This window comes from Cibotium barometz, chromosome 14 (assembly GCF_041138505.1).
Source record: "Cibotium barometz isolate CiBa-2024 chromosome 14, ASM4113850v1, whole genome shotgun sequence".
Taxonomy (NCBI): Eukaryota; Viridiplantae; Streptophyta; class Polypodiopsida; order Cyatheales; family Cibotiaceae; genus Cibotium; species Cibotium barometz.
In genome coordinates this window covers 23,273,913-23,298,332 of record NC_141059.1, presented here as the reverse complement: position 1 = coordinate 23,298,332, position 24,420 = coordinate 23,273,913, and the positions used below count along the sequence as shown (strand labels likewise).

The window sequence follows — 24,420 nt, the reverse complement described above, 5'->3', positions numbered from 1 at the left end:
ATAGCCATGATTAAAGTTTCAACTATCAAAGACTTGTATTAAGTATTCCAGTATTCCTCTAAGAACATGAGTAGGAAATAACACCCATGTTTTTTTAACTTTGCCAGCATATCTTTCTACATTTTTTGTAGTATTTCTGTGCTGGTAATATTTCACTTTGCAACTCTAGTCTTCTCTATTTTCATCTTTGAACAAGTCTTCTCTATTTTTTACTTTAAAGATTGGAGATACTTATTTCTTTGCCTAGTGAATATTGGGTTTTTTAGACTACTGATTAGGTTGGAATGCGCAGACAATTGTGAATCTGCAGATTTGACCTAGAGAAGAATAGAGGCAAATACTAGATCAGGTATGTTGCAATCATGGTAATATGGTACACAAACATAACTAGGAGAAAATAACACCCATGTTTTTCAACTTCCTCTCATTTTTTGCACTTTTTTATAGTTTTTTGTGTTGCTATTATTTCACCCTATCTTTATATAGCCCTTGAGAAAATCTTGATGGGGCGATCCTAGGCATATCTTGGCTCATAAGCCCTCTTCCTACTACTTACCCATGCATGCCCAATGCTTGTTCTCTCATCGGCCCTTCGAAACTACACATCAATGGGCCATGCCTCAAGATACCTTTCCCTTGCCCTCTTCATTGTTTCCACAGTCGCGCTTGCTGTGAAGGCATGGGGCTCTGTTTGCTCTGGGGTGATGATTCCTTCTTTGAAGAGAGTTTGCTCATGTTCTTTGGGCCTTCTTTCCTTGCCCCCCGAATCCATTTTCCACCCATATGGAGGCATTCCTATAGGTTTTGCCTTAATCACCCCCCTTCCCCTTTCTTATTGGTGACTCCATCAGCGAGGGGCATTAGCGGATTCACTCTTTGAATGAGTTGTTGCCTGTAACACGGATCCGCGACTCATAACAGCACGGTGATTCCACGGTAATTCCTATAGGTTTTGCCTTAATCACCCCCTTCCCCTTTCTTATTGGTGACTCCATCAGCGAGGGGCATTAGCGGATTCACTCTTTGAATGAGTTGTTGCCTGCTAACACGGATCCGTGACTCATAAGAGCATGGTGATTCCACGCACTACTCTACATCTAAGGGAGGGGCTTCTTCCATGTCCTAATGCTCCTTCCTGAGAGCTTTCCTAAGAGCTGCTTTGACCCTATCCCTTTGTTTTAGATTCTTCCAAGTGGTTCATGAATTTTGTGATTTTGTCCCAGTTGGAAGGTCTTAGGGCACCTACTAGGAGAGCTGTCTGAATTAAATTTTGCATAATGCCCGTGCTCCTTTGGTCCCTTTCATCCTAGATTCTTTTTTGCGTGTCTTGTTTTGCACCTAGAGGGTATTCTATCATTTGTCATTTGCTCGCACTTCCTCCACATGTACCCTCCTCATGGGATCCATCTACTCTTATCTTTTCCTGAGGTTAGCGTGGGCTACTCGAACTTCCTCTTCATGTACCCTTCTCATGGCCCCGGGGCCTCCACCTTCCAAAAAAGTTTGTATCACGTGCGTTCAAAGGCATATTTTAAAACCCCTCTGTAGCTTGATTTTCCCTATTTTATGCATACCTCCTATTACTTTTGCAATATATTATTATAACCCTCCTGTACTTTTAAAATTTCCAGCTCATAGAATTTTTTTCCCCCTCTAGTAAATTTAAATTTAAAGATATCACGTCCCTTACAATTATTGAAAAAGGTGATCACAAGAATAATCGATAAGCCTTTGTCAACTTGCATATACTACTACATCTAGAAGGATGCCGTCATGTTGTACACATTCTCACCTTGACCTTATCTTTGAATTTGTGCATTCCAAGAGAAAACAAGGGAGATCCTCACGTCCCTTACAATTATTGAAAAAGGTGATCACAAGAATAATCGATAAGCCTTTGTCAACTTGCATATACTACTACATCTAGAAGGATGCCGTCATGTTGTACACATTCTCACCTTGACCTTATCTTTGAATTTGTGCATTCCAAGAGAAAACAAGGGAGATCCTTAAGAACATGTCCTTTCTAAATGCCTTGAAAGAAGGCCAGCATGCAGACTTAGTGAGATTATCAAGGTCTTCCTAGAAAGTAAGAATGCAAGTTTATTGAAACAAAGAATTGAATACTGATGTCGGGAGTGGAGAGTTGACGGGAGAGTAGGAGACGAGAGTCAACAATGTGTGGGTGTGAAGAATGGATAATGGGCACACGACAACCCATGAGTTTTATTCATGTGTTAGAGTTAGGGTGGAACCGGTTCAACGAACCGGTTTCACATTGTATACAAACTACAAATGTTACATAGGGCCTTTACACCCCAACAACCTCCCACTTAAAGGCAATATGCCCGTAGGAGAGTGAGAAAAAAAAAAAGCAAGTATACAATGATATACAAGACCAACACAAATCTGTAAATGGCCTCATCCAACACCCATGAGTGATCTGCAGTGTGCAAACTGCTCGGCATGTAAACTCTTCGTCAGAAGATCTGCAGGATTATCATCCGTGTGAATCTGACTTTTTGTGATGACTATCTCTGTCTCTGGGTTCCCACATCCATAACACTGGACATATTTCTTAATGAAATTTTCCAAAAGCCCTGCAAGTTTTGCTGTATCATGTGCTCCATTCACAATAGCAGTGCCAGCTTTCTCATCAAATTTTGACTGTGCACCAAGTTCACATCCAAAGTACTTAGTAGTGTAGGCTGGAGCCCTAGCCAAGGCCTTTGCAACATCGATCATGTTCACAAGATTGGTCTTGATTCCATTTCCTCTGCCTTCAATCTTAGTGATCAGCTTAGGCATTTTATACCCGTAGAAGGCATCATCACGGTTGCTGGCCCCGATGTTCTGAAGAGCCATTTCAAAAGGAGCACTGGCACTTATACAAACTCAAAAAGGCCCTTCGTCTAGTAAGAAGAGATGAATTTCTTGCCGTCCAGACCGGATGTGGAGCAAAGATGAGCTCTCTCCTGATGAAGCCATATCAGCAAATAGAACCAAGAAATAAAGTGTATGACTCCCTACAAGCACTTAGAAGTGCTCAGCAAAGTATCTCCAAAGCGCGGAAACACTCCCAGATAAATAACACTTGCCTGCTCAATGTCTGTCAAGCATCCAAAGATGCTCCCACTGGCACAAAAGCTGTATGTACGAGCTCAAAAGCTCAACCAATGAGTAAGAAGCAATGTCGAACTCTTTTCCAATCCCCGATGGTCAATACCTCAAAGCATGTACCCAAGACATAACCCGAATAGCATAGGCATAAGCATACATGAGTAAAATAGCTTCAGCCCACTGTATGTCAGCAGTGATTCACTGCTCAAAACTGAGTATTCTCAGTCCTAAATCAGGGCCAAAATGATGGAAAACCATTAACATAGCATCTCCATACATGTAGACATCATACGGGCATCAATATGCATCAAGTGATCAATCCCGGTTTAGTACAGGGTTTAGTCCTTTCATGCTTATGTATGGTTTTCAACCAAGATCACCTGTTACAATAGGATTCTCAAGACTTCAGCATGATGCAGCACGTAATTTTTTGCAAGATATGCAGGAAATGTTACAAGTTGCAAAGGAATCTACTAGAAGTGCTCAAGACCGAGACAGGTTTTATTCTAATAGACATCGTTCACCCAGAGAGTTCTCTGAAGGAACGATGGTATATTTGCGAGTTCCGAAAGATTTCGAGACTTTACGGACAGGTAGATCTCTGAAATTATCCCCTAGATATTGTGGACCATTTCGTGTTACACGACGGATTGGTTCATTTGCATATGAATTGGATTTGCCTTCTCATGTGAAATTTCATCCTGTATTTCATGTCAGTAGACTTAAGGAAGTACTGGGTGGAGCAGATCAGTTAGTTACTCCTCAAGAAATTATAGATGTCGAGGACATGACATTTGTTCCGCACGAACCTGAAAAGATTCTTGGATTTCGTGAATGAAGATTGCATAATACGCTTATCATGGAATACGAGATCAAGTGGAAGGATCGTGTTGAGGAGGACACTACATGGGAGACATTGACTACTCTTCAGAGAGATTACCCTAGCTTTTTAGTGAGCTCAAGAGTGAGCTCTTAGAGGAAGGGGAGTAGCTCGTGCCACAAAGAAATCAATGATGGATCTCTTGGCAACATCTTATGTGGGCTGGCCTTGCCTCTCAAGGCTTGTCCTCTCAATCCTCCGTCCCTATGTCATCTGAGCTCTATCACGTACCTCCCGAGACATCTGGTTCATCATACATCGCCCATGGCAGTGGCCCAAACCCCTCGTAAGAGGCAGTGAAATCTCCCCTGTATCTCATAATACGCTAGGCATCTAGACATATAGTGGGCCTCGTCCTTTACCTCCCCATGGAGCATACTCTCCATATCCCCTCCACTCGTAAGATGCCTCAGCTCTCCCAATCTCTACTCGAAAGCGGTGGGAGGATACTATGAGCTGACCAATCGCGATACGCATATGTGACATGTGCATCTGCATGTACCTCGGGATATCAAAGAATCCATCCCCAATGAGTCTCAAAAAATGCTCTATGAAGAACTCAATTTGCATCCCTATCTCTGATGAGATGACACCCAAATCTAGCATATGTGTCAGCAGAGTAGATCAATCGGATAATCCGGTTGATCTCCTGTCATGAGACGTCGAGGTGTGGAGAGTATAGATTGTACTGAAATGGAGGGAGATGATCCATCTGCAATCCATGTGCATGAAACCATTCAACTTGCCTCCGAGTACCATACCTGCGAAGACAAGCAGTTGGGGATAGGTGTAATGATGCAAACTCAACAATCAAGAACTGCCATGCAATCAAGAATCTCTTTCTGGTTGGCTTTCAGTAGACTTGATAGTAGTCCTTGGGGGAAATGCAAGTGATCAGGCACAACCCTACCGCCCCCATACCCTAGAGGCTAGAGTAGATTAGGGACATGGGACCCTACCCCTTTCAGGGAATGCACCTAAGGTAAGCCTCATAAAAGGCCTTGCTCGTTAAATTGAAGTTATCTTATAAGACAAAAGGAAAGATAGTGACTAGACTAGGGTAGGACAATCATCAATCATAACAAGATTGCAAGTTTCATTTCTCTAATGTGTTTTGCTACACAAACATGCTGCTTAAGCCTTCGTTTTGCAAAGGCAGACCAGAAAACATGAGGTGAACTACAAACCTTAATAGACTTGTCATCCCCACATGTGATGATGCAGAGCTGTTTATTGGGATGAGAGAAGGCCACGTCATTCACGCCACCCACATGTGCATCGATCTGCAAGAACAGACAGGTTGAAGTATGTGATCTCAGTCAAATATGTATCAATGTTACTTCATTCAACTCCCAGAATAATAACTGTATATGCATTTAACCCCATATGCAAGCATGCCAAAGAAGGGTGCACGGTCTTTGAGAGGGAAACAGCTACTTGTTAGCCACATAACACCACTAACCCCATAGATTTTTCATTGTAAATACTAATCGCAAACCTCACCTTCCACTCAGTGAGCATGGTATGAACAAACATCACATCTTGTAATTATTGATGCGCCATGACCCTACTTATAAAAAACAATCAAGCTTCAAACACACCTCAAGATGTGGGCGAAGATCAGTACCCCCCGTATAGGAATAAACATGAACAACATGTTTTGAAAATGCAACACCTGCAAGATTGATTTAGATGAATAGGGCATCCTTTGGAACCAGTTTTAGGACTGCTGTGGCACAAGGGCACATACTACCACCACCAGTAAAACAAACACAACTATACAATACTTGCTTCTTTGATGCATTAGGGGAAGGTTGAGGTCTATAGGGGCCCTTTAAGATGCCATGTGATTAAAAGGTTATTAAGGAAAAGAGCCAATCGTGTGATGCCATGTATACAAAAATGTTGGGTGATTAAAGGTGGTCAAAAGATTCTCTAGAAGATGCCTTTTTGTACTTTTCATTTCCAAAAAGGGGGGGGGGGAGTTTTTGAAATTTCGGACGTCCATAACTTCTACATATGAGCTCAAAATTTGTCGGAGATTACAGATCCAGAATCTACTCGTCGAGCTCTTTCCATAGATATGTCACATGATATAGTTTTGCTCGCTCGATTTCAAATTTAATTTTGGCGGGAAACTTTGAAATTCAAACTTCTAGCCCTTTGAAGAACAAGAAGGTATCTAAAGTCAAAGAAACTTAACGTTTTAACAAAAAGACATTAAAATCATAATATGGCAGCTTAAAGGGCCCCTATAGATCTCAACCTTCCCCTAATGATAAAGGATTCCTTACCCAGCAAATTCCCATCTGGACTCCACATGCATCTGTTCACAGAAACTGCAGGGTCCTCGACCATTGTAGCCTGTCATACAACACATTATATTAGAACCTTCCCAGCATCTCATGCAACTAGTTGAATTCAAATCAATATTTGGGTTATGGCTTAGCAAGCATCCGGGCTGTGGCACAGCTATAAATGGCGAGAGTGACTCGTACCTGCATGGGCATTGAGCACACAGTGAGATCCCAGACTTTGAAGGTTCTATGAGCTAGCCGATCTCTTGTGCCAACATCCCAAACGGCAATGTCACCCACATTCGTACCGACTGTTGTGAGAATACATGAAAACGTTTAGTTGTAAACAATGGTCGGAATCACCTTTAAACCCCCTCACAAATGTGAGATGATGAAAACCATACCAAGCAGTACTGTCTGCTGCACTGGGTGAAAATCCATGCTCATCACACATGAGCCTTGATTCAAAGTTCTAACAGCTGTCTTTGGCAGATCTTCAGAAGAATACATGCTAGTAGACTGATGCATCAATACTGGTCCAATAGGATAGTTGACCTGTGAGGACAGTTAGAAACTCACTGAGCCCGATTAGACTACAGGCTAAGCCTGAAACATTGTTTATATGATCCTCTCAAGAGACATTCTAGCCACACTTTTTTACGGCCTACTCAAGGTGCTATCATATATCCAGCACAAATAGAAAGTAGCAGTAAATCAGACCTCCTCCATTGCTTGACCAACAGGGCGTGATCTCTTCATAATGTGCTCAGAATCCCCAGATTGGTAATCAACAGCAGTCGAATTGTTTGGCGGGGTCCTGGGTCGTTTCAAAAGAGCAGCAGCTGCTGCTGCTGCAGAGAGTAGGCAAAAACCACAAGTCAAGTATATCACAGTCCTATGTGATGAAAACAATTTCATTTACTATTACTAATGACTTCCTCCTATTACCTCCTAGGTTGGGAAGAGCTCCAAGGGCAGCAGGTCCCGCACCCACAGCAACATTAGGAGCTGGAGCGTTGCTGTTTGCCATCCAGCCAGTCAAGGCACTTGCAGCAGGAGATGCAGTTGGAGGGAATGGCTGCATATCAAAAAAGAACAAAATGCATCTGCTAAAAATGCAAGTTCTTGAACCCAAAGCAAGTGTGTGCATAAATGGACCTTCAAAACACTTACATTGTGCGTGAGGGGAGGAAAAGCTCCAGCTTTTGGTAGTGCTCCAACGAGCGGGTTATTTGCAGGAGGCGGTGCACGAGCCCCGTTTGGAGGCCCACAGCTATGGTCTACAAAAAGGGTCTTGATGTCTGGATTAGGCCGACGATTCTTGCACAATTGATGTTGCCAGTTCAGGCTGCAACAAGTAACATACCGTGCAATCTGAAATAAGCAACAGGCATTCTAACAGGCTTTCCACAGTGCCTATATGAGGGGGTTGAATGATTACCTCTGGTTAATTAAGGTCCTCAGGCGCGAAGCCTTCAGGGCAGGAAATGCAAGTTTGTCGCGAAATAAGGGATTGGCCTCAATAAGCTTCTTAAGCTCTAGAAGCATGATGCCTCGTGCAGACTTGGTATCTCCGTATTTGGAGAGCTGCTCATTCTCCCTGTGAGCTATCGAAAAGTCAGAACTTGAGGACAAAGGCACAAATACCTGTGCAGACATTAAACTGAAACAGAGTCTTATCACCTGAAATTTTCCAAGGTCATTAGAGTGATCTCCTTGTACAATTCCTCATTGAAGGATGCAAAAATCTTGAGGTCTTTCACAAGAATGTCAACAGCCTTTCCCCTATCTTGTCTGAGACGGAAAACAGGGGTATGTAAGTGCAGGCACGTAAGTCTTCATCTTTTCTATGAAATCTTTAGTAAGAAAAAACCGACAAATTGTTGAATCTGAGCAAATTAAATCTACCAGGTTCTATGTTTGGTGCAACGGCGTATGCGCATGTCTCAGAAATCTTCCGCTTAATCAACACCAATAACCACACCCTAACCACAGGCCCCGCTGCCATTATATTATTAACCTTGGCCAATAATGTAAAAACCTAAACTAAGGAGCTTTATTAAGCTTAGTTAGCCAGCTTTATTAAGCTGCACAAAGATAGAGAAAGGGGGAAGCGGCGTCCAAAAAGGAAGGAGGGAGAGCATCATTAAGTGAGATGTTTCTTTATTGCTTCTCTCTTTTACAGCAACTAATTTAAAACACTTCACTTCAAATTTAAAAAACGTTAAATAGAGTGTGGAGCAAAAAAAGAACTTTAAAGTGTGGGGCCAAAAAACACTACTAGATTTGAACCCTCTACCTAGACCCCAACAAAATTATGTCATACCACTAGAATAGTACCCTACTTCTAAAGTTTTGTGAATAAAAACACTCCTTATTTTATTTCTCCCAGGCACAATTGTAATACCCCTCCTTTCTTTTTAAAACTGTAAGTGAGATTTATATTAAAACCCATCCTTTTGAACGCATGTGCTACACCTACACGTCTATAAGGTGGAGGCCCCGGGCTCATGGCGTCTATCTGTTCTTTTCTTTTCCTGAGGTCAGCATGGGTTGTTGTGAAGGCAACATTCAACTCATTCACTGTCAGTTTTCCCCTTGTTGCTCTTGTCACCCTTGTAGGCGTAGCTGCCTCTACCTCCTTCTTGAGGATCTTTATTGTATGTTCGTCCTCTTTGAATTCTTGGAGACTAGTACCTCTTCAATCTGGGCTCTTAGCATGGGCTCATCGTTTTCCTTCTCCTCTAGTTTCTTTGTAGTTGCCCACGTGTGTTTTGTCAACTCCTCATTGAATTAGGTCCATTGATGACCCTTTCTAAATAACAAGTTCATTTTCCTTCCCTTCTGATTACACGACTAGATTCTTTCCATCTCCCTTTAGGAGAGTGAACCTCCTTTTCTAGATTTCCATTTCATTCACGAGTTGCTCATTTTTCGTTTGTAGCTTTTTTTCTTTGCTGGCGCCTCCCCCACTGGTGTCATACTCCTTGCCCACTTGGTTGGATGTAGGTGCTTCCATGGCATTTGTTTGGTTCCGCGCCTATTAGCTAGGCTAGATTTTTATTTCGGGATCCTCCCTTGGGATTTTCATCCTCTGAATGGTAGGGCACCATCTGTTTGCATGAAGGTGTGGGGGCTTGCATTACTGCTATCAATTTGTTTAGATATTCTCCCCACACCTCCTATAGGTCCTCAATTGTGTTCCCTTCCTATTGCTTTATCTTTTTCACCTTAAACTGGTAGACCTCTAGAAAATCCTCTACATCCAGGAACCCCAACTTGGCTTTTTCCTTGAGAAGCTCTATCTTGTGCTTGTTGGCCTTGGCCTGCACTTCCTTTATGACTTTGAGGTGCTCCTCTCCGATCAAGGCAACTTGGTCCTCTGTTAAAGCTTGGCTTTCCTTGGCCCTACCCAATTCAAATTCTTTCCGGGCCATTGCCTCCATATTCTCCATTTTTCTTTGAATCTCTTCGTTGGCCTTGTAGAGCTCTTGGATTTGCTTTTGCATTTCATCCAAGCGGCTCAATTTTGTCCTCCTCCCACGCAGCTCCTCTTGCAGGGGTTCCAACTGGCTCCACACCATCTGGACGACAACATCCTTTTCCCTAATTATAGCCTATGGCTTGGTTGTTTCTTTCAATCCATCTATCATGCAGCGTTGGAGATAGTTGAAAGCTCCTAGTACCTATTTTGTGCCAATGGAATCTGGAAAATTCAGAAAACTAGTTGGAGAGAGATTAGACTATGTTTGTTCAAGATGCAAGGTTGTGGTGGTTATAGCCTCCTACTGCCTATTGCTCTAGCTTCAAATAGCTCAACAAACTATATGGCCTGCCCGCCATTGCAGATATAGTGTTGGATAGAGATAGAAAGTCTAGTAGTCATCTTGAAGGTGTTGGCTATATATAGAGACATCATCCCCAAAGGTGTGTGGAATACACACAATAGATGAGTATATATAGAGGAGATCCTAGGGCTATATATAGAGACATTCTATATATAGCCAACACCCCCGCTCAAAGAAGGGTCTCTAACTGTGGATGAAAAAACCCTTTGGGGACTCAAGGGAAAAACCCACAGCTCTATATACACCTACCGCTATATTAAATTATTTTATAGTTACAAAGTATTAGTCAAAGGAGCTACATCACTCCCATATATACAATAGCCATCAGGGCTACGAAGGTGCTACATCACTCCCATATATACAATATCCATGAAGGAGCTACATCACTCCCATATATACAATAGCCATGAAGGAGCTACATCATTCCCATATATACTTCATCACTCTTATGTGTACAATAGCCATGAAGGCTTTGAAGGTCATCCATCTTCATGTTGTCTTGATCCATTCATGTAGGTTGGGTGCGAGTCTATCTTCGTGACGATGCCAAATAATATTTTTGTAGTCTCTTCTCTATATTGAAGCTCAACAATATCCAAATACAATCCTGATCCATAAACCCTGTAATATGGAAGAAGTCTCCATAACAAATATGAGATGTACACGAAAAGATGTGCATAAAGAAATAGACATAAAGGTATCTATTATATGGTTGATTAGGAATATAGTCCATCTGCAAGAAAAGATGTGCATAAAGAAATAGACATAAAGGTATCTATTATATGGTTGCTTAGGAATATAGTCCATCTGCAAGGACATGCATGGCAATGTCAACTTGTGGAAGATCATCCAATCAATGGCAAATGAACTAGATTTGGTAAGAGAATCTGGTTACTTGGAGAAGTTGACTTGGAAGATTGACCTGTCAATAAACACTAAAATAGAAAATGACACTAGTTAGTAAGGATATCATGGAAAGCTAGAATCATATCTTTGCCATGGGAAAAATCTATGACATAAGATCAAACCTCCAATATTATGAGTCAAGATAATAAGACAACTATAACTTGGATCAAACCTCCAAGATGACATGATATGAAAGTAAACCTCATAAGATGATAGGACGAGAAATCAAACCTCTGACGTCCATAGGTAAGATGACCAGACATGACGAAAAAGTGAACCTCTGACATGAAACAACAATTAGGATGTAGACACCTCTAACAGGACGAAAAAGCAAACCTCTGACATGATGTACTTGAAAGTAAACCACATAAGATGATAGGCCGAGAAATCAAAGGTGTGACATTCACAATCAGGATAGTAAACCTCATAAGATGACGGAACGAGAATTCAAACCTTTAACATCCCTAGGTAGAATGTAGCCAGGATGACATGATGTGAACATAAACCTCATAAGCTGATAGGATGAGAAATCAAACCTCTTGGGAAATATGCTCGACAGAATTTCTTGCTAGTTGCCATAGATTGAATTCCAAGACTTGACCACCATTATAGCCATTTAGACCTGCATGGTTGCATTGTCGACCACAAAAGACATTGATAGACTTAAATAAACCTAGTCAATCTGATGAGCCAAAGCCAAGGCACGGTGCATCCACCCAATGACCATGGCATCATGGTAACAATCCATGGAAACGTAGTCAACCATCATTCACGAAACATGTAACCATCATCACGGAACAACACCATGGCATCATGGATACAATCCATGGAAACATAGTCAACCATCATCGATGAAACATGTAACCATCATCACGGAACACGAAACATGTAACCATCATCATGGAACAACACCATGGCATCATGGATTATAGTGAGTGAATCACATCAATGCAATGAACACATATACATATATTGATAAAATGTGTAACCATCACCACCATGGCATCATACCAAGGCACCAAAATTACAAACTCACCAAACTTGTCAGAATCACCGAGGCTTGCATGCTTAAAATAATAATTGTCAAGTCCGTGAGACCCGTTGTAATGTAACAAGCAAAGGTAGAACGCATGGCACCTTTAACTATTTCTTGCAAAGGCTCCCAAGAAATAGTCGCATGCTTACAAAGCCTCTCGAGTAGTAACAGCATGCTAAGCATCAATAAAGTCCTCTTTACGCACAAGACAAACTTCCTCGAAGCCATAGAAAGAACAAATACACAACTTCCTTGTGAGAACAATCAAACGAGAGATCAACATCACCGCCGAGATAAAAGGATAATGAGATCATCACCGAGATGACCATGAGCAAGTAACTGTAACGATTCTGAAGTCATGATATAAAACAATCAGATCATCACCGAGATGACCATGAGCAAGTAACTATAACGATTCCTAAGTCATGAGTTAAGACGATCAGATCATCACCGAGATGACCATGAGCAAGTAACTGTAATGATTCTGAAGTCATGATATAAAACAATCAGATCATCACCGAGATGACCACGAGCAAGTAACTATAACAATTCCTAAGTCATGAGTTAAAACGATCAAATCATCACCGAGATGACCACGAGCAAGTAGCAGTAACGATTCTGAAGTCATGAGATAAAAGGGTCTTCATTGAATTTATCACAAGCATTTCTTGCTCACACGCACAAGGCTACGAATTGATATTGAGAGAAGGAGTAACCATTCAAAAAGTAAGATCCAACATCAGATATGTAAGCAATATCAAGCAGACATACACCAAAAGGATAGCAAGCCAAAACCATGACATCATGGATAAAGTCCATGGAAACGTCATCAACGAATATAAAGAAATCATCATAATGAGCATCACAAAATAAAACCATGGCAGGATGAACAAAATCCATATACATATCATCAGCAGTCGATCGAAAAGAAAAGCATAATTACCATCATGTGATAATACCTTGGAGTCAATAAATACATTATGAAAGTCCAAGCTTAATCATGTGATTCCTGTAGCTAGCACAGACCATGGCATAAGTCACGATCAATGTGAGTTGCATAAGGTACGAAAGATCTTCTTCTACTTACATCATGAAAGTAAGAATCAAATATGTTGATTATCATGGACAAACAACTCTAAGGAATATGCATCTCATCAATATCAAATACCATGGCATAAGTCACGATCAATGTGAGTTGCATAAGGTACGAAAGATCTTCTTCTACTTACATCATGAAAGTAAGAATCAAATATGTTGATTTTCCCCTATGTCTACTCCTGAGAGGTGAAAAAGGTGCCACAGGAAACAAGTGCTCCTCTCGTGACCACAACTACCGGGCCCAAGCGCCTATTTCACCCTCAAAAGGCCATCTAATGGTCATGCTTGGATAAGATGAAAAGGGTTTCTTCTGCTACTACAATGGCATAATAAAATGCTTGCTGATTCTGGATGTTCAGGAAAGTAAAAGGGGAAATCGCATAAAAAACTTGCATCAAATAAAATTGCATGAACGCGTTCCATGTACAAAAATCGAAGTGCGAATCTGCTCCCCATAGTTGTCCCACACCGATACTCGTAAGAGTCTCTGTTATGGTTCATTGTAAGAGATATGCGTCGATAAGGTGCTGTGTGTTTTTCTGCTTTAATAAAAAATCTGCGCACAGACCCAAACCTGTGCATGCCCTGCTTCTGTGCGCCAACTTCACCCCAAGCACCCCTTCTGCAGGCCGCGTACTTCTGCTGGCCACTCTGATCTGAGCTCCTGACTCTCTATTGTGCATCATGCATATCCCCAACTGCCCTACAAAAGGCTGGCGGGTTTGCTTTTTTCCAAGCTTCCCCTTCTGCCACCTACAAGCAGCCTTTTGGTCTATATACAGGCTGTAAGACAGCCCTTCTACACACTAAACTGAGGCTATCCCTTGCTCACTCTCCTCCACCCCTATGCCTACATGCATATCACATGTATTGAGGGTAGGTACATGAGCGTAATCACAGCCAACTAGGAGGAAAACCAGAGAAGGATTAGGGTTTCCCATGAAATTTGCTTCTACACCTTCGACCCAAAAAAAAAACGATCATGGATGTTCAATAAAGCACAATTCGAGCCAGGCACCCTAAATTCTCCCGCATACCGTAGAAACGATCAAAGAAACACACACAAGATAAAGAAAAGAGAGAAAATAGTTTCAGGAGGAAGGCATACGTGGGAAGCTCGCTTTCATCTTCATGTTAAGGAAGGAGTAAACACATCCTTCAGAGAGCATATACCTGGGAAGCTCGCTTTCATCTTCAAAGAGACACATCCTTTAGAGAGCATCAATTTTTTCCTCTATTAACACTGCCGCTTATATTCAGCGAAGTATAATCTCTTTCCGTCTTGGGATCGATACCCAAACGCCTGGTTTTTTCCTCTATTAACACTGCCGCTTATATTCAGCGAAGTATAATCTCTTTCCGTCTTGGGATCGATACCCAAACGCCTGGTTCTATGCCTACGTTGTCCTCAATAATTGAAGGAAGCAAAGCTTTCCATAGAGAGAAGAGGGAAGCAACAATTGATGCATAGCTCGCTCTGATACCATGTTGAACCAACGTGTGAGAGAGAGAGAGACACGTCATATGCATCCCCAAAGGTGTGTGGAATACACACAATAGATGAGTATATATAGAGGAGATCCTAGGGCTATATATAGAGACATTCTATACAACAGAAGGAATGTCTTCAAAGGTTAAATATCACTCTAAGTAAGAGTGAGGTAAACCAGCCGAAGATTGATGGTGTGGTCAAACTAAAAACCCAACGAGGTTCTAGAGCATATTCTTGTGCATAGATAAATAATGGAGTGGAGAGGAGTACCTCTCACCTTTGGAATCTATTTTTTGTTATTCTTGAGACTAGATTTTCTCCATTTACATTATTTTATGGCCTCTAGTCTAGATCTCCTATAGCTATAGAGGTATGGAAGGAGAAGAGTAGCATAGTCTATAAATATTCAGTAGCGTAGTCTACAAATGGTTGGTATAAACTTGAGCTCCCAAAGAGATCTCAAGTAGCGTACTCTACAATTGGTTGTTGGTAGTGCAGTCTATAAACTTTAGCTCCTTAAGTATATCTAACTTTTGTGCTAGTGGCAAGCAAAAACCAAGGCACGTAGTTTTCCTTGAAGTTATAGTTGAGAGATCAGAACATGAGGTTTATTCTGTATATTGATATTCATTTTTTAAGTCAAAGAATAAACTATAAAAGGTCTCAAGTGACAACTACTACATATGCTTTACCCACAACTTTCCCCAATTTATTTTCGCAGACAAAAACTCTTTAGAAGGGGGCTAATGTCACGTAGCCTATAAAGGCATGCGTTAGTTGCCTATAGTGGTGGTAGAACTCAATCAAACATGGAGTCCACACGTCGGATCTCGTGTGGTGAGTGTGTCTGGGAGTTTAGGGGTGAGGCACCTAGGTCAGAGGACCGTGGGTGTAGCTGAGCTAGTGTGGGAATAATAATCTCAACTATCCCATGAGTGAAGTAGCCTCGAATATAACCACCAATAGGACATACTACAAAATACAATATTAAGGGAGTTATATTTAGAGTATCACACATACACTATAACAAACAAAGATTATAGCCATGTGAAGAGTCGCATAAATTTTAAAGGATCTAAAAATGGAAAAATACATTTCCTTGGCTATATGTGCGGCTATATACGTAGTTACCAGCATGTGGTTATAGGAAAAATATATTTGCTTGGGCTCTCTGGATGAGGACCTGATTGTGGGAAGCTGAGTAAAGTCCTCAAATACCACAAATACACTCCTCTAGGAATTCTAGGTGTGCATGCTGCCCGCCAGAAATCTCCAATCAACCATAAGCTTTCTCAAAGTTTAGGAGGAGTACTATGAGTTCCTTCTCTGCCCCCGCAACCTAGTCAAAGCTATCGCCTCCCATAAAGTGAAGATGTTGTCTAGATTGCTCCAATCTTGAACAAAACCTATCCTGAACAAAACCTATCTAAGTGTCATGGATAACATTTGGGAGGAAAGGCTAAAGTCTCTGGCTAATGGCCTTTGCCAAGGTCTTATAGGCGGTCCCAAGGAGGCTCATGGGTCTCCATTGCCGGATCTTCAATCTATCACCACCTTCCTTGGAAGTAATAATTAAAAAAATACTTTAAGAGACTCTTTGGCATTATAACCTCATTGAAGGCTACTTAAAAGCCACCTTTAATGAGTCTCCATTGCCAAATCTCCAATCTATCACTACCTTCCTTGTTGCGAATCAAATGAATCAAACCCTTTGAGAGCCTCTCTGGCATGGCATCTATATTTATAACCTCATTGAAGGCTCATCGAAGTCCACCTTCCATGACATCCCAATGGAAAAGGAGGAAGGAAACTTGAAGCCCACCATCTACCCTTGGGAATTTTCCCATAGAGGAGAGCCATCAAGGCCTCCGCTAGCTCTTCTACTATGAAGGGGGTCAATAAGAAGGTCCAAAGAGTGGAGGGAACCACCTCTCATGTGTTGCCAGACTCTCTCATGTGTTGCCAGACTCTCTCATGTGCTCGCATGCCTGATCTACCTCTAGGGGTCTTCAAAGGACACAATAACCGGAGCATGATCAGAGAAGGCGGTTCTCGTCAAGATACCAACCATACCTCCACGATTGCAAGCACACTTATCCAAATAGAATCTATAAAGTTGAGAGAGGTTGGGGGAAATACTCCTCCTATCAGAATGTGGAAAGTGCAAGCTCCCAGGGCTTCACCCAAACTGTAGCAACTACCAACAAGGGTCTTGCCCCCAAAGTACTAGGACCAACTCCTCCCAACAGAGTACTATGTGCCTGAAACTATAGCCGTGCCTCCTTCTAGCTTGTCCTCTATTGACTCAATCATGTTAAAGTCTCCACCCCATGAGGAAGGGGCTGACAGATCACACTCTAGATGGTGGCTCTACCTACGAGTTTGGGGCATAAATATTAAGGAAGCCCACAGAGTCCTTGCTGCCAATCCTAATGGTGACCCACTAAGCATGCCCAGTGACTATGACACCTGAGTAATCTCATTGTTGGCAAGGTTTGCTTCACTGATAGAGATACAAAGTCCTCGTGTCCTAGAGGGGCCGAAAGAGGGAGACCAAAAAGTGTTACTCTTGCTTGGTAAAATCTTCCCACAACAACAGGTATGCCCCTTTGAAAAGATGGTGCTGTTGGAGAAAGAGAATGTCAATGGGTCCCCCAACTATAGCTCTCCTCTAAGGATGCCTCACCTCTGAAAGCTCTAAGGCCCCCCCAAACCCTGAATGTGCCATGAGGCTATCTACATATCAATATTTGTGGGACATGGAACTATCAAAAGTGCCCTCCACTCAAAGAGTCTTGGGCATGGGTTTGGATGGGGAATAGTCATAGTTGTCCTGGGGTAAAGGCGCGCTAGGTGGGCGTGGATCCTATCCTCATTGTGTCTCCACTCTATCCGAGCATGAGAGTAGAAATACTTTTGACTCCATCTTCGTACTACCTCAACATTGTCAACAAGTTAGAAACCCAACCAATCCCAAATCAAATCTTGATGTGGTATAATAAAAGTGTAACCCTTTGCTTTGTGATGTTAGGTTGTGTTTCACGCCGATCGAATTGATCCAAAGTGGTGGTATGTTATATAAGTTTTTCCTCATTCAAAACAGATCTTTCAATATCAAGATGTGGAGGCCGAATCTCTAAGATGAGGTGCAAGTACTACCTCAAATAGGCTCATTGGAAGAAGACGACGAAGAAAACATTTTGGATAGGGCCGATGAAGATCATGAGGAACATCAATCGAAAGTAGATGATGAGTCACCTATTAATCATGACAATGCCTCATTGGATCATGATAGTAATATTAATATTGATATGCAACCCCATCTTTTCATTGAGGTTCCATTAGATATAGACATTAATGAAGCAACACATATGGATTTATTACAAGATGGGATAGATTCATGATCTTGATATTGTTTCGCTTTTCAACTATGTTTATTTCTGCTCGAAACATGGCTCCAAGGGTTTTAATGGATGTTTTTTAAAAACTATATATCATTTTCTAGGTGTATGTGACATGTATTTTTAAAATTCAGCATCCAACAACTCTCTAGAATTTCATGCAACAAAAATAGCAGCGTAATTTCGCAGTTCAGCAGCAAAATCATAGTATAGCAGCGAAATTTTGTTGCTAAACGCGCTGCCCAGCATCGAAATTTTGTTGCTATAAACGTTGTGGAGTAGCGAAATTTCATTGTTAACAGCGCTGTTCAGCGAAATTTTATTGTGGAGCAGCGAACGGAATCCTTGACATCCTAACATAAAAAGTGATGCTGAAACACTGTTAGAAAACACTGTTGTTCCCTCGACGTGTTGTAGTGGGTGGGCGAGGGCGATCAGGCTCAATAACAGCATGTGCAGGGGGGAGAGAAATGGTTGGCTTGCCATCATGTCACATCTAGTATTGATGATGGCATGTTGTGTAGCTTGCATGCTTAATAGTAGACCCTTCTCTTGCTCAAGTTCATTTACACAGTCCTCGAGATTTTTGAGGTGTTGATGGGTGTGCTCAAGGATAGTCACCTTATAGACCTTCTGCCAAGCATCAAAGGAACACAAAATCAACGACAGAACGGCATGAAGAAAAAGTACTTGTAGTAGTGTGCATGCATTAGGAAAGACACTTATCTTGAATGAATAGAGAGTTCAAAGTGCACAATAGATTGATCATCTTAAGTGGGTTCATTGATAACGAGTCCCTTCTTCGTGGTATCTATAATGAGTTGCCAGTTTTATACTTGGGAATCATCACATCTTTATTCTCTTTATTCACCAATACATACACAAATTCCTTTAAACATTATTTGTTTTTTTAACTATATATACACCAATTCAAAATTATCGAAACCGCAAAATACCTCATTTTGCATTCTAGTGTTGAACATGTGTCAACATTTATGCATTATATACAAGCAAATTCCTTTTCATTTCCTTTTATGTGATGAAACCCCCTAATTTGTGACTATTTTGGTCTTACAAGCTACAATATCACTATTTTTTAAATAAGTTTATAGAGTTCTCTCATTGAATAGATTTCTATTGTGAATTTCTAATTTTTCTATAGTTTATGCCATTGCAACTATCATTTTACTAACAGCATATATGATGTGGCCCTTGTACCACTCATCCATATTTGTACATATTAGAAAACTTACTTTTAAAAAGATAACTCCAAAAACAAAGCACAAGTACTTTTGAGTTTTTAAGCGTAAAAGCTCTTACAGAAAATATAGCAAGCTACTGAAAGAATATGGAATTCTCAGAGCTCTCCCTCTCCCCTAACTATGACATAACGTTAGAGTGAATTGAAAGAAGCCTATTGCCTAAAGGGCTGACTCTGATCTTTTTTATTTTATTTTCAAAAAGGCACAAGAGATAAATGCATCATGATTAGTAGTTGGCTCAATCTTTTATTAGTGATGGTGGCTTATACCGTAAACTAGTAATTGTCCAACATAAGGAGAATGTGCATGATTGCATGGAGCTCTTCGATAGGGGCCATAGGGCCAATACTTTCACGGCTCTTCCCTTTCTGTCGATCAAGTTAGGCTTAAATGTCTCCAGCACTCCTCGATTTCTAATATCTCATCAAAACTTGGTGTGACATTTTCCCTATCCTGCGTTTCCAAAGCCAATTAGAGTTATTTCAAATAATCATCTTAAAGACGAGAGCCCAATATCCATCATCTTAGAAAGCACCTACCTTATATTTTGCCAAGAGCTTGGCATTGAGGTTACCACTGTTCTCAGAAAACTCGGACTCCATGTGAATGCAGTGAAGCTTCTTTTGTTTAAGGGCATTAAGAACCTTGATGATCGTATCATTAGCTGCTGCTAATTGGATTGTTATGCTCAAGTTGAGCTGAAAAAGAGGTGGTTGGCCATTGGCAGCATGATGGCAAGTCACAATTTTTTCTATTAGGGGATCCGTAGAAGGCAGTAACCAGCAAGTGAAGGTGTTTGGTGGGCAAGGGGGATCAGGGTCAACAAGAGCATGTGCAGGGGAGAGAAACGGTTGGCTTGTTGCCGTGTCACAGCTAGTATTGACGATGGCATGTTGTGGAGCTTGCATGCTTATTAGTAGACCCTTCTTTTGCTCAAGTTCATCTACATGGTCCTGGAGCTTTTTGAGGTGTTGACGGGTGTGCTCAAGGATACCTTCTGCCAGACATCCAAGAAACAAAAAATGAACACCATGCATAGAAAGGCACGAAGAAAAAGTACTTGTCATAGTGTGGATGCATTAGTAAAGACACTAGTCTTGAAGAATAGAGAGCTAAGAGTGGCCAACAGGTGGTCATTTTCAGTGGGTTCACTAATAACGAGTCCCTTCATCATGGTATCTATAATGAGTTGTCAGCTTTATATTTGGGAATCCTTACATCTTTCTTTCTTCACTAGTACATACACAAGGTCCTTTTAACATGATTTGTTTTTTTAAAATGTATATACACCAATTCCAAATGCAAACCCCAAAGTACCTCATATTGTGCAGTCAACTGTTGTAGACTTGTCAACATTCGTGCATTATATACGAGTAGATTCCTTTTTATTTCCTTTTATATTTCACACGTGATCAAACCCCCTAATTTGTCACTATTTCGGTCTTACAATATCACTTTTTAAAAACCAAGCTTACAGGATTCTCCCATTTGAATAGATTTCTGCTGTGAATTTCCAGTTTTTCTGTGTTTTATGCCATAACAACTATCATTTTACTTACAGCGTAGCTATTGATTAGTGTGTACCTTCTTGTGGGTACAGTTTCGCAGTACCAGAGTTCTGAGAGCTTTGAAGCTGTCACTTTGTCTTTGCCTCCGCTCGCGTTCTACGATCATATGTTTCCTAGCCACTTCATTTTGCTGCAGTGCAGTGGCTGGCCAGTTCCCTCTGGCACCACCAGGCGCCGAGCATAGTATTGCTCTTGACTCACTACCCAGCTTCGGAAGAAAACAGAAGAGACATCTCTTTAGAAGGGAATTAGACCTTGGAGTATAATTAACCTGCATTTGTGTATCTCTGTCATGTGATTGTACTGGTGTCCAAGGTTTGAATCCAGCACGACTTGATACGGTTGAGCCACGGTTGCAGGCCATCAAGAGATCATCGTTAGGAGAAGTATAATCAATAAAAGTAGCTCCGCTTATAATTTGTGTTGATAAATGGCTGGCATAAATATTGGAGAGAGAGGTTTGGGGAGGAGAGAGAGATAGACTTGACGTAGAGTAGCTGCGCACGTTGATCAGAAATGATGGCTGCTGGGTGATCAAGGCTGGCTAGTGCAGTTGTGCTCGCTGTATTCATGTCTATATTGTGCATTTGCTTAAGAATATCTGCAATCTCAAGATCAACCATAGTTGAGCTAATTGATGTCATGTTATGCAGCCATGATACGTCACCAGTGGTACTACCACTGTTGGCCTTCATATAAGAGCTGAGTGAAGAGCTACAGGAAGTAGAGTAGTAAGAATCTGAAATATTCCGTCCTCTGTATAGCTGCTGCAACTGTGTATCTGGCTCCTTCAAAAAAAAGAGGTCTCTAGTAGGCCCATTAACGATCACGTGAAGTATTTGAGCCAGCAATTCATCATTTTCTGGCACCTGCGGCCATCACAATGCAATTAGCAAGCTTCAACAAGGTGATGCAAGCTTCAACAAGGTGATAATATAAGTGATATTTACGACTCTGAGATGCATATGGGATGCGAAAAAGTGCATTATTCTCACAGATTAGATCAATTTGATAATAAGGAGGAGTCAAGAGCTGGTTCTTGCGGGATAATCGATCTTATCTGACAATTTTAACATTGGAATTCCAACAAATACTAATTACCAAGTCTGTGGTGCCCAGCTCCAGCACTCCTGCCTCGTGTAAGGGTATGCAAAACACAGTCTGAGAAAACAAGAGAAAAGGGTAATTAACACCTGTATTTGATAACTAGCTGATGCTTAGTTTGGGAAGTGTGATCAATTACGTGATGAGTTCATCCGTTGTGATGATGATAACGTGGTATTGATGAGCGCGCGCAAAGGCGCCGGCCCAAAGAAGTTTGGATTAAATGTTAGCACATTAACCGTAACACATCTCAAAAAGAACCTAAAAACGCTAAGCACTAGCTCGGGTGCAATAGCTAGATAGACTATAAGCCTTATAATATATTGAAGGTAATCACCTCGAAAATCTGTATTTGTAAATCAGGAGGAGATGGGTTCTGCACATTACTCATTGATGCGATTTGTAGCAAGAGTTCCTCCCCAGACGCCCATCGATGCCTCTTGGTTAGCATTGATAGTCCAGCTATTCTGCAGATCAACAGAAAATAATAAACGCGATTTAGGAGCGCACACAAAGTGGATATTTGGCTGGAAGGTACTTGAATTAATGAAGCGGTTCCGTTACTATGGTATATATGATCTGTCTTACCCCACGCCCAAAGGAAGGAAGCACTGTCTGTAATATCGCTGCAAGAGGAGTCCAATGCGAGCTTTGTAATTATTGTCTGGATCCGAACTACAGCTTACTTGGCCGGCTCCACTGGCAATATAACAATTGGCTGCTGATCTGTTGACATCACCGCTGCTCCAAACCAGCCTGCAATATTACAATTTACACTGCTGTGTGATTAGCGATATTCAATCGAAGTCCACTATATAATTACTGCATCTCGGCACTAGCTCGCCGCGAATTAATTTTAATTATTGCACTAGGAAAACAAGAATGGGAGACTTCTTTCCAAAGCGTGTAGTAAGACCAGCCTAAGCGTTGCAGGAGCTGCTGAGCTTGAAGAGCCGATAATGTGAAACGCTGGGGTTCGAAAGGATGAATTGGCCAGTCATGATTGTGTGCAGGCTGATCATCATCCATATTAGGTTGCAGGGCGCAGGAATATTGGGCTTAATAATTTAATTGTGTGGATTATCTCTCACAGCAATAGGGCGGGCCGCTGTGGAATCAGTGAAGGACAGAGAGAGAGAAGGGCGAAGCGGCGGCTTTTATACCGCCTGCTGAATTCCCAACCGGGTTGACGGAGTCGTGACATCGCAATGATCGCATCCCACGCGCTCCCTTGACCAGGCACGTGTATATTTTCACCAACCACAGACCGCCATGTCAGCAAAGCAGCCAGGTCACGGGACCAAGCGATCATTGCTGGCTCATGAGGTCCGGCCCGGGATACGAAGCGATGATGCCAGCAGCTTTTTTGCGACAAATGCAAATGTCAGATAGTCAAATTCATGCTACCCACCCGCTCGCATGACGGAGTGGCTTGCAACCTGCCCAAGACTCTGGCGATGGTCATTTTCTTATGTTATAGAGCTGCCATGTGGCGTCTCTTATACTTGCCCACCCCTCCTGCCTCTCTCTCTTTGTAACATGCCAGGTCATCACCAATTTGAGAACTTCTTCAATATTCAAAATTGCTTATCATGCTATATATCATCAATTTGTTAGGGTCAAATAAATTTATCATAACTGGTATTTTTAAAACATGTCTTTTATGCATGCATGTAGGCATCTTTTGTGTAGCAAAGTTCTATGAAAAATAAATGTATGCATTGGTAGCTTTACTATAAAATATAATGAACTAATACAATCATAATTATTCGAACATTTCCATGCACAAGTTGAAGAAAGGAAAAATGCTTACAAGACCATATTAGAGATTTTGGAAAAATTCTAGTTTCCATTTTGCAAGATAAAAAATGGGGGCATAGTAACCCCTTTTAAGATTTCGTCAAAACCCCCTTATGTGACATATCATTGGAAAGCTCTTGGAAGAGTAGGTACAAAATCCACATTCTCTAACAATTTCGGAATTGGTATACTCATCAAGATACAACAAAAAGTAGATTGAAAAGAGAATTCCCAAGGTAATGGGATTTTTTCAAACTCCCTAATATGGTCTTTTATAAGTAAATCAATATAGTTTGATGATGATTACTAATGTGCATTACACTCAACACCAATGTAAATTAGTTTTCTTTAATGTTACTATAACATTTATATGGATTGATGTTCAACCTATCCTTCCTATTCTTTACTTGTTTCTTGTAAAATTTCTAAGAAGACAAGAGTCCCATGGTATCCATTGGAAATACTTAGTAATGAAAGTATGCATATATGTTCTCTCATCAAATAAATAGTCCCAAGATAAGGATTGAGACTAGGAGTACTAATAAATATAAGTCAATCTTCAAGAGCTAGTAGTACAAAAAATCTGATATTGAAATAAACACATAAGT

The 24,420-nt window shown here is 41.2% G+C and overlaps 3 protein-coding genes across 4 annotated transcripts; all 3 read right to left on the bottom strand.

Annotated features, from left to right (window-relative positions):
• Positions 1-2,421: 2,421 nt before the first annotated feature.
• Positions 2,422-2,865, bottom strand: LOC147631825 (putative eukaryotic translation initiation factor 5-1). Its single transcript, XM_086807964.1, has one exon. It carries the CDS (start codon positions 2,863-2,865, stop codon positions 2,422-2,424), a length of 444 nt encoding a protein of 147 aa, XP_086664090.1.
• A 161-nt stretch (positions 2,866-3,026) lies between these two features.
• On the bottom strand, positions 3,027-8,305 carry LOC147631824 (protein TOPLESS-like). The gene is made up of 13 exons (XM_086807963.1): positions 8,175-8,305; positions 7,981-8,091; positions 7,739-7,897; positions 7,471-7,645; positions 7,246-7,375; positions 7,018-7,139; positions 6,702-6,852; positions 6,499-6,608; positions 6,295-6,364; positions 5,602-5,675; positions 5,188-5,283; positions 4,363-4,492; positions 3,027-3,109 (listed from the first exon to the last, which is right to left on the bottom strand). The coding sequence occupies exons 1-13, from the start codon at positions 8,303-8,305 to the stop codon at positions 3,027-3,029; spliced, it is 1,542 nt and encodes a 513-aa protein (XP_086664089.1).
• Positions 8,306-18,121: 9,816 nt separating this feature from the next.
• LOC147631823 (uncharacterized) lies at positions 18,122-23,126 on the bottom strand. Of its 2 annotated transcripts, XM_086808366.1 has the most exons (6): positions 22,929-23,126; positions 22,601-22,768; positions 22,350-22,479; positions 22,010-22,069; positions 20,925-21,777; positions 19,347-20,337 (listed from the first exon to the last, which is right to left on the bottom strand). In XM_086808366.1, exons 1-5 carry the CDS (start codon positions 23,039-23,041, stop codon positions 21,301-21,303), a joined length of 948 nt encoding a protein of 315 aa, XP_086664492.1. In that variant the 5' UTR covers positions 23,042-23,126; the 3' UTR covers positions 19,347-20,337; positions 20,925-21,300. The 2 variants fall into 2 exon arrangements, with proteins under 2 accessions (XP_086664493.1, XP_086664492.1); XM_086808367.1 differs by lacking the exons at positions 19,347-20,337; positions 22,010-22,069; positions 22,350-22,479; positions 22,601-22,768; positions 22,929-23,126 and adding an exon at positions 18,122-18,708 and having other exon boundaries at positions 20,925-21,287.
• Between the last annotated feature and the right edge of the window lie 1,294 nt (positions 23,127-24,420).